General features: G+C 46.5%; 1 protein-coding gene across 10 annotated transcripts in view; it reads left to right on the top strand.

Moving 5' to 3' along the window:
• The window catches only part of CSNK1G1 (casein kinase 1 gamma 1), a 266,160-nt gene extending 252,280 nt beyond the window's left edge, over window positions 1-13,880 (top strand). For 5 of the 10 annotated variants that reach the window (XR_006284098.1, XM_037911573.1, XM_037911575.2 and 2 more), the window contains 3 exons: window positions 621-727; window positions 3,554-3,577; window positions 7,243-13,880. Coding sequence is in view for 8 of the 10 variants with exons in the window: in XM_037911573.1 (XP_037767501.1) it covers window positions 621-727; window positions 3,554-3,577; window positions 7,243-7,297 (186 nt within the window). In the remaining 2 variants the exon portion in view is untranslated. The remainder of the gene's footprint in view (window positions 1-620; window positions 728-3,553; window positions 3,578-7,242) is intronic. The other 5 variants (XM_043523202.1, XM_043523201.1, XM_037911576.2 and 2 more) reach the window with 2 other exon arrangements.
• Window positions 13,881-16,106: the final 2,226 nt, after the last annotated feature.

The following is a 16,106-nucleotide window of genomic DNA, read 5'->3' as shown; positions in this document are numbered from 1 at the left end:
GTTTGGTATCCAAGTTCTAAGGAATCCATTTTGCCTCCACAAGATAACTTGCTACCTAGTGTCAAAACACTTAGACCTATTTTGTATTGACCTCTTCAGCTGTTTCTCAGCTGCTGGGAGTCAAAAGCTTGGGACTCAGAAGTTGGTGACTTTAGAAAAATCTGCTGTAAAAGTGTTGGGGGGGGAAATATTCAGCAGAAATGTCCCACATAACCAGATATTACAAGGGCAGAAGTAGGAGTCATGGGATGAAACGAGGAAAAATTAGTTTGAATATAAGAAACACATTGTGGCACAGCCTCCCAAAGGAAGCAGTGGAAGTCCCATCATTTGATCCATTAAAAACGAGCACTGTGGAGAACGTATTGTAGAGAACAGGCCTACTTTGGCACTCAATCACTGCTGTGGGAAGTCTCATTGAATCCTACAGACTTCTAGGAGGGTGTACCGTGGCCAGAAGGAAGGAGTAAACAGTCGAAAGTGCCTTGTATTCATGCTGTAGGTTTCACATGTTCTTTCTACAGTGTCCATTGTCGGGACAGACCTACCACTCAATTGTGAGCTGTTAACTAACCCTGCCAAAAGACTTCATTACTAGCTGCTTTTGTTTTGTGTTTCAGGTGGTCAGTTCGACCAATGGAGAACTGAATGTTGACGACCCAACAGGGGCACACTCCAATGCACCAATCACAGCACAGGCTGAGGTGGAAGTGGTGGAAGAAGCTAAGTATGTTTGCTTTACAAATAGGCTGTTTATTGATGTGGTTTTAAATCCTCTGTATTTGAAGGGAGTGAGGATTTTACCTGTTTAGATATTTGATGCTTGTATCCATAACTTTTCCTTGAATATCGCTGCTTTTTGCATGGTACCTCAGTGTTGCTGCTGCCTCTTTTCTCTATGATGCCTGGAGAATGTAACTTTTGGCCAGAGCATGCATTGCAAACGAGATAGTGGTAAACAACAACGTGAAAATCGAATGTGAGACTTCTGGTGCACCTTCCCTGATCTGGAGGTGTCTCCTCTGCTCCTGCTGCGTGCACACAAACAGCTCAGCCCCGGGACAGTGAAGGAATTGTCAATCTAGCAGCATTGTATTCCTACCTGTGAGAGCTAGAGGCCACGTAGGCAGAGTGGTCTGAAAATAGCCCTTGCAGGGCTTTTGCCATGAATCTTCCCTGGTCCAGTCCAGTAGGTGCTGAATGAGGCTGAAACTGTAAATAGCCCTTCTGCCTGTGAGGTTAGTAAATCTCCCTTCGAGCTGCCAGCGTGGGGTAGCAGGATGTTCCCTCCATAGCTTTTCAGAAAATGGGGTGAGGTTGGGGGAGGGATTGCTGTCTTGGCCATTGTGCTTCTCTTGCATGTGTGCTGCCCTCCGGCACCACTGCGTGGCACTTTGCATGATCTTTGTTAAACAGGAGCTAGGACGTGGAGCCTGCTGTCCACTTGAGCGGCAGCCGAGTGCCTGCCCCCTCCTCTGAACCAGGAAGGGCTTTGAACCCCGCTGAGTCACTGGAATGGGGTTGAAGGCTCAGTCATGGCATGACAAAACTGACTTCCCCCACAGAGGGCTGAATGGCTCAGAGGCTGCCTTTGAACTGGCTCATGTGCCGGGAATTGCTCCATGATCTGGGCCAGAGCTGGGGGGGGGCGGGGGAATGGACATGCAGGGTCACGTGCCCCCTAGATTTGCTGCTTGGCGTGTTCTGAGCAAGCTTATATGGACTGAGCATGCTCAGTAACACTGCCCTCACTCTGCCTCCCACTATTGGCAGGCACAGGTCATCTCTGATGTGGGCCACAATGTGGCTCAGTGGAATTCTTATCGCTTGGCAGGCATTGTGTTTCTTGGCCTTTTGGGGGGGGTCTTTTGCTGGAAATGGATTGAAGGAAGATAAGAAACTGCCAGGCCTGGGTCATAAAGGCTTGAGGTGCAACGCATCTGTCGAGCTGGCTCCAATGCTAAGCACCAGTCTCACCCCTGCTATCCCTGAGAGTGAGTGGCTCTTTGTCATCGTCCATTCCTTTGACCCTTGGAAATCACTTCCACAGTGCCCATGTCGCCATTGACCCATGTGGGTAGTGAGCTACAATAATCATCTTGCAGTGAGGAGCCCTAGTAACATCTTTCTGTTCCCTTCCCAGCCAGGGGATGCAAGAGCTGAAGGGCTGTGTGCCTCCTGTAAGCTGGGCAGCTACAAAAGGGCAGCTTGCGGCATTGGCCACTGCCCAGTATGGACAGTGCCGCCAATAGGGACTATGGGTCCTAGCTGTCTTGATCGGAGAGACTATGCTGCATTGCTTGCTGGGATGTGTAGTCCGTGGCTACATCTCTAGTAGAGCAGAGTGGCTGCAGTCCTGTTATGCAAATTCCACAGATGTGGCCTTCAGCCTCCTGATGATTTGCCAACACAGCCCTCAGCTGTGCACAGTTTGGGCCCCACCCCTAGCTTATGGCCAGATGTAAGAAAGGATCAGCAAGAGTTTCTTTGGGGCAGGGACTATCTTTTTGTTCTGTGTCTGTACAGCGCCTAGCACAGTGGGGGCCTGGGCCATCACTGGGACTCCTCGGTGCCACCACAGTACAAATAATCAATATATCCTATTAGCCTGTCTTGGCATCAGCAGTTGTTTGCTTTATTGTGAGGAGGGACAATGGTGCCCTACACATCCCATATGAGATGGTTAGGAGTTGGTTTCCCCTTTCCAGTCCCTAGGTTTGTGGTTTGAGTCTCTTTTTGGTGATCATGTGGCATTCCAGTGGAGACTCTCTTGTACTGGCTGATCTAGTCATGATTACCCGGTATAGACTACTGGGTTAGTGTTAATAAGCGAGATGTCCCCTCGTCTTTCCCTGCAAGTTGTCTCTGTCACACAAGTCCAAACTTGTCCTCCCTTCACTTATCTGAGTATGTCAGGAGGCTGGAGGTCTTGTGGACACAGGCAACCTGAAATGTGCTCCCAGTTGGCCTGGTGCTACTGTTCTGTAGTAAGATGGGCCACTCAGAGGGAGGGCCAGGGCTAGGGCTAGCTGGATTGCCTGGCTCCCTGCCAGATTTTGAGGTAGCATGCTGGGAAAAGTAGGGCTGTGTCTCACCTCTCTGCATCTGAGGGCAAGCAGGGAGAGCCAGAGCAAATGCTGCAGACTCTGCTTGTGGTGTAAGTGAATGAAGGGGCTCCCTCTCCCCGGCAGCTGTGGTCAACATGGCATCTCATCCAGGCCATAAGCCCTTGTCTGACTGTCTGTGGTTGGGGTCCCTTCCTGGTGGCTACTCTTTGTTGACACTCTGATGTCCCGGTATGTTTATCCCAGGCAACAGGACAGTGAAAACACATCCTACTTCTCAGCAGTGACTTGTCAGGGTATCTCTTGCAATGAGCTGTGGGGGCCTCAGATGGAATAGGGAATAGAGAGGGTGGGTGGGCAAGTCATATGTGTCTGCCGATCTGCACTGCATGTTTGCATGGCTCGCAGTGACATGCTTTCATCCCACCTCTGTGAACTAATTGCTCTTTCTTCCTTTCTGTGTTTTTCTCTCTACACACTCTCTGTAGCTGCCTGAAAATGCTCAACTTGTGGTGAGTCCCTCTCTCCAGTCCCCGGGCAAGGGGGAGCGGACCAGACTAGACTGGGATTGGCAAAATCAAACCAACCAAAACAGTGTAATAGCTGCACAAGTTAGAAATACAACCCAGTGCAGCTATTGCTATTACAAGGGTGGGGAACACATGCAGGATGGGCGTGTGTGTGTGAGAGGAGGCCGCAGTAGGCCAAGCAATTGAAATAATCTTTGGACTGATCCATTGAAAGCTAAAAAAATTTCTCTTCCTTTATCTGTTCAGCTTAATGTATTCACCAAACATGCAAGTGTATGAGCAGATAATGTCTAAAGGAGTTAGGCAGAGTCCGAACCAGGCTGAAAAATCCCTCACGGGAATTCCTCACAACAGATGGTTCTGCATGGAAAGCTGTGTACACCATGCCCGTCTCCTGGGAGCAGTGTGCGTGTGGCTCTTTCCTTGGGAGCCTTGTTTATATGAAAGTGAGCAGGGCAGGGTTCCCATCAACAGATGCGGTGGTCTAGAGCCATGGTCCTCAACCTCTTCCATATTGGGACCTCCTGCCTCCTAGCTGGGACCTTCCTCTCATTTGGCAATCTGGGAATTGCATGGTGGTCATGGCCCACAGGCTGAGAACACCTGATCTTGCTCCAGGTTGGTGGGGAGGAGGTGGTTGCCTTCAAGAAAGTTTCTGCAGCTCAAGGACTGAGGGGGAAAGACCAGGGTTTTCATCTAGGAGGGCATGCAGGCTGGAGTAGCTGCTTTCTGAGCCTGCTGTTGGTGTTATGCTCTTCCCCTTTATCACCATTATCCTTGAGTTCCAGGGGGACCCTAAATACTAACACTCAGCACTTTTATAGTGTGGAGTGCTTTCCGAGCACTAGCTAAACTGTAATCCTCAGGACACCCCTTTGAGGGGGACATGAACCCCTGGTTTTACAGATGGGGAAACTGAGGCACAGAGGTGAAGTGAGTTGTCTTAGATAATACAGAAGATCAGTGGCAGAGCCAAGGATAAAATCCAGGAGTTCCAGGCTCTCAGTCCACTAGTTCATCTTGCCTCACAGTGGGTTTTGAGGGAGCCCATGTTCAGCTACAGAGACAGGAGTAGAATGTAGGAAGTTTAAATCTCACGGCCCCATGTGTGGTGAAGAATGTCCCTGCGTGGTGGCAGACTGGTCCTTCTCTGCCCTCCTCTCTACTGGCACTGCCTCCAGTACCGCTGGCATCTCTTTGGCTTCTCTGTGTGTCGTACTCTGGGGCTGTTCTTAAACATTGTCTGCACGCACAAAGGTCACATTCTGTATAATTGTCAGCCTGTCTTATTCTTGTATTTTGTCGTTTCTGCCTCTGCCTGTGTTAACAACTCTAAGGACTTCCTTTCCTGAACCCTTCCAAACTGAGCAAAGGGGCCCTCTGTCTGAGCAACAGGGGCCAAAAGAGAGCAAAGGAATCACCAAGGAAAGAGATGGCTAAAAAGAGCAGCTAGAAATCAGTCAGGCCCTTGAAATCTGGGGCAGAGAGTGAATCTTGGCCTTGGTTCTCCTTCCCTGATCAGATACGTGTGTTCAGTAATACCTCAGACGTACTCCTGTCCTGTTTCTCACCATGACAGTTCCCTTCTCCTTTTACTGGTGCCTGAGTCCTGAAGGAAGGTGGTTACTGTGGGAGGAAAACAGAGTGCTACTGGATGGTTAAAATGAGTGAGGGCACATGGGTGGCTCAGGACATTGGGGTACAGAACACTTCACCAGGAGAAAATTCTCTAGCCTGTGTTATGCAGGAGATCAGATGAGATGTCCCCTCTGGCCTTCCAATTTATGAACCTCTAGGGGTCTCATTCAAAACCAGCTTAGGGTGGTAGTGACCAAAGTCACTACCCATCTGATGGCTATCCAGGACCTATGTGAAATCATCCATTTGCTAGTGACAGGATATTCATGTCACATGTTCACCACCCCACTCCATAACTGGCCGTCCCATGGGAAATCTCTGGAGGGAAGCTAAGGATAAGCCATGGAGACCGAATTGCCCATCACCCTTAGAGGTGATTGCTGCTGGCTAGGGCTGAGGCACATAAGCAGGCATGGTGTATGTACACTTGCCTTCTTGTTGCCATCTCTGTATCTGCTCATGGCTGTATGGAGGGTATCGCTCTCCCGGGCTGCCAGTCTAGCACCTCTCACTAGCAGTAAGCGTGCTTAATAAGGAGACTAAGTAGTTATTCCTCATTTTCAGTCACCTGTAATTGGGCTGAGACAGGAGAGGACATGCACTCCTCAGGGGCAGTAGTGTATATTTCAGCTCTCAGATAAATACCAGTATTAAAAGCTTGTTTAGAGCCACCACTGACCCAATAGCAAATGAGTCTGCCTGCAGATGCTGCTGCCATTCTGTGGCATAGCTTCTCAATGTCTTTGCTCCTGTGTACTTGTTAGAGGTATCTGCATGAAAACGGGATTTTTGCATACCTCTCTGCCTGTTCCTTATTCTTCTCCTCCCTCCTCAAAGGCCATAATCCTAATATCACAACTGAGGAAATGGTTGTGATGTCATGGGGAAGAAGATAAGCAGCACAGGAGCAGGTGAACTTGCTAAGTACAAAGATCGTTCCATGCAGATGTTCCTGACACTAGAACCTGAATACAGAGTTGTCTTTAAATACCATGTAATTCCTGAGGAACCACCTGGAGCTGACAGACTGGGTGACTCATTTTAGTATATTCCACAAATGAAACCTCCATCTTTCAAGGATCAGCTTTGAAGGGTGTTTATTTCACACCACCTCTATCTCCATCATCCCATCGTTTTGCCTCCCTGTTCACTGTGCACTGTTAGCCTTCCCTGCCCCAGATCAGGGAAGAAGCAGGGGTTGTATATTTGTAGACTAAACTATTGTCTTTAAACTGAAACTCTTATTACTTACCATCAGTCAAGGGTTCAGTAAAGGAAGCTGGCCCCCAATCAGATCCTTTCAGAACTAGTCCTTTTCAGCTTACCATGAGCAGTTTAGAAACACAGCACATCATGTGATTGGAAATATTTAGTCAGGCCTGGCTCAAACCATTCCAGCACCTTTTAGGGCACAGTCAATTAGTAGTTTTGGGCAGAGGGAAACAGCCCGTTAGTGTATCTCACGTGTTTCCTTCACTCTCAGCAACTGGAGAGCCCTGTTCTGCTGCAAGACTTCATCTGCCTTCCTGTTGGCTATTGTGCCTTATTTCCTTGTTCCCAGTTAATTTCCTTGGGGCAGGGACCTTGGCTTCATACAGCATCTGGCACAACCAGTCCCTGATCCTGAGCATGGCCTTTGGACATCAGCAAAACATAAATAATAATGATTAGTTGAACCTCCTCTTCCATAAGAGCAAATCCCAGTGTGTGAAAGCACCTGGATACCTGCCTTTATGGTGATCTGTTGGCCCTTGTCTGAGCACAGTACTGCTGCCCCTTCTATTGCGGGCTAGACTGGTCTGCTGCTGGCCTCGTGGACTTTCCTTCTATTGGAGGAGGTGTTGGTAGGTCTGTTTTGTCCTTAGTGCTGGACATGTTGAGTTCCCATTGCATGTACTCTGAATGAAGGGAAGAAGCCCACCCTGTGCAGTTTATGGAAGTCAGGTGGCGGGGGGCCTGCTGTAGGGTCTAGTCCACTCTACTGACTTGCTGTGTTCTTTGTGCTCCAGGTGCTGCTGCTTCTTTAAGAGGAAAAGGAAGAAGACTGCCCAGCGTCACAAATAACCGGTGCCTCCTGGGTTCTTGTAGGAACTCCACCTACAGCTCCTGCCGTGTCTTACTGAAAGGAGCTTCTCTCTAGGGGGAGGAGGCGGCGTAGGAGGAAGAGAAACAAGTGACATTTTAAACCAAAAAGAGAGAAGAAAATAGTTCCAAAACAAACTGCTCTGGGGTGGATCTGCTCCATGGTCTCCTCATTCGCTCCAAGCCTGAAGCTCCTTTTGGGATCAGGACTGCAGCTGGCTCAGGCCTTGGTTGCCCAGTGGGCAGGTGGGCTGGCTGGCTGACCCTCCTTCCCATTGTTTACGGCAGAAGGCATCATTCACACAAACCTGAGAACTATGCTTTGTTTCCTGCTCACTTTACTCCCCCTCACACTCTCTCTGCCCATCCATCCTCCTCCCTCCCAAATGGAAATACCCCTGGTAGGCTTCTTTGGCTAATGGGAGGTGATAGGTGGTTGTCTGAGCAGGAAAGACATGTGGGAGAAGGTCCTGGCTGGTATGAGGCAATTTCTCCCCCAAGTCCCTTTCAGCGTCAGCCTGTACTGCCAGCCTGGCCAGGTACAGCAGTGGGACGTAGGCTCCCTCCTAGGCTCCTTGGGAACAGTTATACTGTAGCGTGAGACTTGCAATCTACTGTTCCAGTCCCTTAGGTTCTCTGGCTTCCTTGTTCGCTCCCTTCTCCAAATGGTAACAGAGCAGTGCGGATTGTTTTAAAGAAACTGACATTGTTGCACTTTTTATTATTTTTTAGCATTACAGATGCATATTGTGTCTGTAGATTTTTCGCATGGACAAGTGATGCCGGCACAGACAGACATTCAGCTTGGAATGTGGAGGGGTGCAAAGAATGTCCTCAACAGAGGGTTTGCTTGCAACATCCAGAAAACCCTAAAGCTAATCACCTATTGTTGGTCATGCGCTGAGAGAAACCTACTTGAATTTTGAATCACCCTTTGTAGCTGCCAGTGAATGTCCCTACCATGGTTTCCTACTTGGTGCCTGACATAACCAGCCTGGAGTTGGGGGGCACTAGCTTTCTTTTTGAGCAGGGAGAGGCATCAGCCTTGCTGAGCTGGAGAAGTTTTCTCTGGGTAGACAAGCAGATATGGATTACATAACTGAAAACCTGATGTTTCCCAAACTGCAGATATTTTGTATGGCAGGGTGGCCGCCTAACCTTCTCAGATGGTTTCTGGGAGGTTGATTATGGAGTAAGCACCTTTCTTTCAATTTACTAAATAGTCTACAATGGAAGTGTTTGAGAGAGCAAAGCTACCCAAGTAGGGAATGGACACTTAACTGCCTTACAGTGACTGCATCTGCAGGTGGCCAGATAAGCTACTCAAATCCGACTTTGTGTAGGTTTCAGTGTGCTCTGCAAGCTGCCTAGACCTGAGTGCAGGCTCAGAGCTCTGTCTGTGGGGCCTGGAGCACACACCATGCAGTTCTCCCTGTAGTGGAAGCTAAGGTCTTTTTAACACACCATTTTTGAGTCAAACCATTATTTAGGGCACTTTGCACATGAACTCTCATATCCCAGTGTAAGGATTGCTGAGCTCTGAAGAGGCAGCTGCAGTTACTCCTGGGGGGAATTGTGTGGGGTCTGTGTGGCAAAGGTTTACAAGAGCTAAAGAAGCTTTTTTGTGGAGGCTAGGAATTGGTTCCTCGTGCTTTGCCTGTTTGCATATCACATGAGCATGGGATCAGACCCCTCATTTCAGGGGCTGTAGTTGTCATGTAATTAGGGCTCTCCCACCCCAGTGCTTGAATTACGTACAGAGGCAGAGTATGGAGGCTCTAATATACCATCTCTTCAAAATGGTGGTCCAGCTGCTTCTGAATGCGTGTAGTGACATGCACTGAAAGGGAAGCGATGGGAAGAAGCAGGGAAGGTGTGTTTGTTTCAGGGGTGGGCAGAGACTCCCTCCCCCTTCAGGCAGAGCAGCAATAAGGCAGGCGAGCACGCTGCTGCAGTTCAGTGGTTAGGATTTGTAGCTTGAAACCCAGCCCCTTTTTCTATCCTGAGGATTCTGCTCTCCCAGAGAATCCCTTTGGGGTGTTTCTCAGCTGCTAGCCATTTTCTGCTGGGATCTTAATGCCTTATTCAAATGGAAAGAAAGCGGATATAGCCAAGCGTTTTGCTGCTCTTTCCTCTCTCCGCCACTGGGGTGAAGTTAAGCTGGGGGCTAGCTTGCTCTTCATTCACTAACCCACCAAGAGATTTGTAAACCCACCTTTTTAATTCTGCAGGAACTTTTCCGTTAAGTGTTAACAAGTGGGGTGCAAAAGGAAAGGGCTTTCCATTCCCCATGAGTGTGGCTGCTTGGACTCCCTAACCCCTTTTCTTTCTCCCAAGGAGAGGAGGGCAGGGGACATTTAATCACTTAGTTTTGTCGCTCTGCCTCTTCCTGAACTCTTCTACTGCTGTTGACTTTCTAAGAAGTCAGGCTGTTTGAAATGAGCATTTCCTCATACCCTCACCATAGGAAACCATGGTTCGGCATCTTGTGGGGAGGGAGGCGCAGGAATTTGTGGGGAGAAAGCAGTTGTATGCTCCCAGCTCTCCAGATTGTACTGGGCCCTGAGACACAAGCATTGCTGCCCTCCTAAACCCCATTAAGTGCCTGTCACCAAAACTCAGAGGAGAAACTCAATTCCTTCTGCATTTCCTGACATTGTTCAGTCATTCCTAACTATTTCCAATCAGGGAGTAGCTTGTAGTTTGCAAAGTATGTATGGGGAGGGAAGTGTCTCTGCATTTTTTTTTTTTTTGTTTTTGTTCTTAAATATTATTTTTAAGTAAGTGAATGTATTTGATTGGTAGAAATTTTCCCTTGTTTTTAAGTGGGTCAGTTTGAAAGCCATTTCATGTTGACCACACTAGTGCTTTGCTCTGGGGAGTTGATGTTCTTTTAATCCTATGATGATGTATATGAAGGGGAGAGAATGTATCTCCCCAAGGCATGCTGGTAATGCTCAGTTATACCAAGCCCTCTTGCACTATAGTCATACATTGGACTCTTCAGAAGGGCAAAGGATGTAAAAAGCGGGTAAACAGTAAATCCTATTCTAAGGAAACTATTCGAACCCATAAAGTTCAAGAAGTGACTGGTGATAAAAACCAGATCGAGCGGGCCATCTTACAGTAGGAATTAGAGCATTAAACCCACCTACATTAATTCCCTGCCTCTCCTCCCCACTGGAAACTAATATATTAGTTGGTATATACCTGCATTCTTCCAAGAAAATGAGAGGAGAGAATCTCAGATCACAGCTGGCCAGTGCAGCTGCTGAGCAGGAGCATCATCTGGCTGTCCTATGCTTCCTTCGCATGGCCTAATACTACAGCTGGATTTCCAGATGTGGTTCCCCTGCAGCAGGGACCCACCAATGTTCCATTGCAGTCTCCTGAGGTCTCAAGTGAGGTTTTCAATAAAATATTGCACTGCTGTATTGAACTCCATGTATAGATGTAATTATTACCCCTTCCTGAGAACACTTACTTATGGATGTTTTCTTTGCTTCAATCTGGGCTCTCTTGGTAACCCTTCCATCCTGTATTAAAGAACCTCTGAAACCCTCTTCGAGGGGACCATGTACAGTGTGGGAGCTTTTGAAATTCTTTTTATTTCTTTAAAGCCATGAACTGTCCAGCCTTATGCAGCTTAGTTAAGGAATGCTGGAACTAACCCTCTTCTCCGCACACTTCCCCTGTCCCACTTCCCTGATAAAAGAAAGCAGGCACCATCACTGGTGACTTTGCTGTCTATTGTTTGGACACAAATGGATGTGAACTAATCAGAAATGTGCTAACCACATGCAGCATAATCAGTAGTCCTTTTGTATATCAACTACAGTGTGGCAAAACATCAAATGTGTCTTCCCCAAATGGCAAGGGCATGACCTACTCCTGCCTCCTGGCCAGTACACTACAGAACTGAAAATTCAGCAGCAGCTCTCACTTTAGCTGAACTCTGGAGTTATGCTCAGTCCACATCAGAATCTAAGCAGAACATAACATCAGCATGTTGTGTGCAACCTTGTGAAACCCCAGTCCACAAGGGAGGGTGGGAATGACTTGCACTCATGTTGAGCATTGTCTTCCTCGTTGTCTGTTCATAATTTAACTGCTCTGTTGTGTGTAAAGTGGGGGACAGGTGCTTGTGAACCAGATATCTAGTAAGCAATGCTTGGGTAGTTGAAATGAATCAACTAATCTGCTGAACTGCCATGATCAAGAGGTTTCCAGCATGCAAATAGCAATTGCTTATTTATTCTCAGTACAGTTGGAAAAAATGCATTAAAGCAGCTGCTCTTTATTAGCCAAAAGAAGCATCTTCTAAAAGTAGCTTTCAGTATACTTAAACAGAAAAAGCACATATAGCATTCTGTCCGTGATGATTCTGTGTTAGTAACTGCTTAATGCCAGGGTCTGCTTAGCTGGAAACCTTACTCCTACTTGATCACAACCTTCAAAGTAATCACTCTTTTAGCATGAACTGTATCACCTAGTTTCCAGAATCACTGCTCCCAGGAACACTAGTGCTCTTTGAGAAGGAAAAGAAACCTCAAAATGTCTTTCCCCTGACCCTTTAAAACATCTATATGAGGCCATCTCCTCTTTTGTGGTTTGATTGTTTCCAGTAACCAATTAGCAAGCAGTAACTTCATAGTATTCCATTTTGACTTAGGATTCTGACATGAGTAACATGCCTGAGTCCCTCAGCTTGTTGCATGTTAATAGAGAGCAAGCTGGAGACTGCTGAGCTGAGCCCTCCCTTGGTAGTGCTTGTTATTTCAGATTGTGTTTTGGAGGGAGTGCTGTTTGAATGCCTAAGAAAGTGTCCATACAGCCATAGCTGCCATCCTGTTTTCCCCTGCAAACCAGCATGTGGGGGGGGGGGGGGCCAGAGAGTGTTAAAGGCACTATAAATGGGGAAACTGCTTTTCCACAATACCACTGAAGGTTTCAGGGAAAGTCTTGAATGCGGGTGACAGCTGCCAGCTCCATCTCTTTGTCAAGAACGGTTGGTTTGAAAGTGAAGTTTCAGTTACCAACTTCTAGGTGAGCATTCCCCTCTGCAGGGTGCTTGCAATTTGCACAGTGTTTGGCGGTACCGTGCCCTAGGACTCTTACTGTTCTTGAGTGACTATGTGGTTTTAAAGCGTTGGGTGTTTTCAGTTACATTTCCAGGTAACTGACTGCAACAGAATTGGTTTCTCAGGCTTCAGTTTAATAGTTGTACAGTATAGGTGATAGATACTGATTCAGATCTATTTGAATAGAGAACATGAAAAATGTATTCCGCACATCCAAAAGGAAACCCACTCCAGTATTTGTGTGTAAAGGTGTGTGTGAAGCTGGGCTTCAGGGTCTGAAATAACAGTGAATGCTTCTCTGTGGGTTTCTAGTTTGATTGACCAAACTTCATATTTTAAAGAGACTTCAAACTCTCTGACCAAGATTTTTTTTCCTTTCTCACTCCTCTCCCTACCTTTCTGGGGCAGTCCCAACATGCTCTTTAGTACATCACAAGTATTTTCACGGCAAGAGATCAGAGCCTTGGGACCTCACTGAATTAATACCAATTGAAGTAAGGGACTGGTTTTGATCGCAAGAGTAGGGAGAAACCACCCAGAAAAGGGACAGTTCTCTGTTATGTCTTTGGCCTGCCCAAATCACAGGTGAAAGCCAAGCCAGGAGGAATACAGGCAGGAAAAGGCTTTAAAAGACATGTCTAATCCTTTTGGGAGTGTCTCAGGAAAATTATCTTCACAGTAGAGGCTCGTTCCCCACCTGTATAGCTCTAGCTGCACAGTGCAAACAACTCTGAGAACCTTGGTTTTTCCAAGTGTTCTTGTAAGAAAACAAGTGACAAGTTCTCTCTTCCCAAATTAGAACAGCAAGCTGGTACTGATAAAGTCTTATTTGTAATTATGAGACAGAGAGAAGAATATCCTCTGGGAACATGTAGATTATACCAAATACATTATAAACCACAAATCCCCAAATAAAAAATACTGTCAAGTGATTAATTCCCTCTGGAAACTTTACAAGCTATAATTTATTTTGTCTATTACTTTAATTTAGCCCTTTGTACTTCTGAGGGAATGTTAATTGCAACTTTTTTTTACTGTAAAATACATGAAAATCAGCTGTGGAAATCATTTTTTAAATATTGCGTGGATGTCTGATTCTTGTTTAAAATGCCTCGAGTTTTTTATCTTTTGTTTTAAATATGTAATGCAATGTTTTATTCATATTTCAGGCACTGGTCTCAAAGCTCAGCTGTGAACATGGAACTTGTAGTATTTTTTAACATGAATGTCAATTTAAAATGTTTTGAAATGGTTCAACCAGGATAAGGGCTTATATCATGGGGAAGACCCCTCCAAGGGGAGCTCCTTTCCATCAAGAAAATGGGTCCTGCTTACTGTTGGTTTCTCTTTCTGATTTGCCCATTTATTGGGGCATCATGAGAAACACAACAAATGTGATCTTTAATTACTCCCCTTCCCCTTTTGGGGGGCAGGGGCTCCCGTTTGCACCCTTTTTGTATGTAAAATAAAATGTCTTACCTTTACTCTCTGTTCCCACTCTTTAGTCTTTTATAAAGTTTGATATGTGCATTCAGGATCCAATATGGGCCAACTTTCCCATTTGAAATGTCAGGCAAATGGAGGCAGCTGCTCCTGTGGTGCAAAGCTTGTATGCACTGTTGATCAGTAGCAACAAGGGAGTATGCTTACCCCAACCAGACAAATATCAGTAGGACCAAATACCTACCAGTCTCACTCCTCTCCAGAGGAAGTGTTCATCTGAAAAATTTAAATGTAATACACAGCTTTGCAAAATAGCATGAAAACTTCAGTCCAGGCAAAAAAATCTAGTAGCTAGGCAGACCACCATGTTACCATTAGCAGCCCATCATAGTGCTCAAAGCGACCTGAATAGCAAACTCTCCTTTTCCCTGATCACTTTTGCCTCCTTCATGAGAGTTACGTAGGGCCCCTAAAGACCATCACACTCTCACAGGACATTTGGGTTAGGTGGACTGATGACAGGATCTCAGCATGCTGCTCAGTTGCCCTAGTGCTTCAATTGTTGTTGATGCCTCAAGACGGGGGCAGATCTTGAGCTTCCTACTGCTGAGGTAGTTTAGAGGTCATTCCATTGCAAAGGCACAAATTATTCTGAGCCCCTTCTAACAGGGCCTTAGGGACCTCTGTATACGAGTGCTTTCCTGCTTTTATATTTCTTAACATTTTTGGGTTCTATGTTGTCAGTGAAAACTAAACATGTTGTTTTGGGGTTTCTCCTCTAGATACATGTAAGGCTACTTCCAGTGATGTCATCCTGCATTCCAGTTGTACTTACAGCTGAAGGCACCCAAACAAAGGAAAAGCTAAAGGCCCAGACATGCTTCCTGCCTGCTGTACTAGTATTTTACAATAGGTTAGAGAGAGACATGTGATGCTTGATTCCAAAAATGCTTGGGTCTTTTCTGCTAACACATGAGACCATCACACCTTAAATCCTACTTTAGAGAAGGCCTTTGAATATGGTGAAGTATTTGCTGAGCTGGGATTCCACCTACCTATGCAGGTCTGGCAGTGTGTCCCCTACAGCATGGTAGAGCACCCCAGTATGGGGAAAGGCTGGGTTTAGAGTGCTGGGCTCCAGGAGTGATTCTCTGCTCTAAGTATCAGAGGGGTAGCAGTGTTAGTCTGTACCCACAAAAACAACAAGGAGTCCAGAGTCAATCGCCCTGGACATCCAATAACTGATTTAAAAGTAGCCATCCTTCAACAAAAAAACTTCAAAAACAGACTTCAAAGAGAAACTGCAGAGCTACAATTCATTTGCAAATTTAACACTATTAATTTGGGCTTGAATAGGTACTGGAAGTGGCTGGCTCACTACAAAAGCAATTTTCCCTCTCTTGGTATTAACACCTCCTCATCAATTATTGGGAGTGGACCACATCCACCCTGATTGAATTGGCCTTGTCAACACTGGTTCTCCATTTGTAAGGTAACTCCCTTCTCTTCATGTGTCAGTATATTTATGCCTGCATCTGTATTTTTCACTCCATGCACCTGAAGAAGTGGGTTTTTTACCCACGAAAGCTTATGCACAAATAAATCTGTTAGTTTTAAAGTGCCACCGAACTCCTCGTTGTCTCTGCTGTAACTAGCTGTAGCTGGGTCCTGAATGCATCCCTACCACAAATGAGTGAATCCATGTGACTAAGCTCTAGTTCCCACAGTGGGTTACACTATCCCTTGCTTTCCTTTGTGTGCTGTAGGAGTAACTCAGCCCTGGACACTCAAGGCTAGAGCCAGGGCTAGGCATTAGCAAACAAACTAATTAACAGGGTTCAAAAAAGAACTGGATAAATTCATGGAGGGCAGGGATGGTGGCCTTAGCCTGTTTGCCAGAAGCTGGGAATTGCCGATGGGTGATGGAGCTCTGTTCTGTTCACTTCCTCAGGGGCCCCTAGCATTGGCCACTGACGGAAAAAGGATACTGGGCTAGATGGACCTTTCGTCTGAGCCAGGATGGCTGTTCTTATGTTTAGGGCTCTGAGCAGCTCGAAAGGGCCCATATTCACTTTTTCTTGTAAGAACTTGGCTGTTTTAGGGGGGGGATATATTCCTACTAAGGGCCTCTACGCAGCTAGTACCAAGCTGCAGCATTCGTCTGTCTCCTTGCAGAGAGCTGAGGAACCACGCCAGATGGCCCAGAGCCCCCTGCTCACCATGGGTCAGGGTCCGGTTTGTAGGGTGACCATATTTCCCAAAGGAAA

The sequence above is a fragment of the Chelonia mydas genome, chromosome 10 (assembly GCF_015237465.2).
Source record: "Chelonia mydas isolate rCheMyd1 chromosome 10, rCheMyd1.pri.v2, whole genome shotgun sequence".
Lineage (NCBI taxonomy): Eukaryota > Metazoa > Chordata > Testudines > Cheloniidae > Chelonia > Chelonia mydas.
The sequence above is the reverse complement of the archived record's forward strand: the minus strand, read 5'-3'. Positions and strand labels throughout refer to the sequence as shown.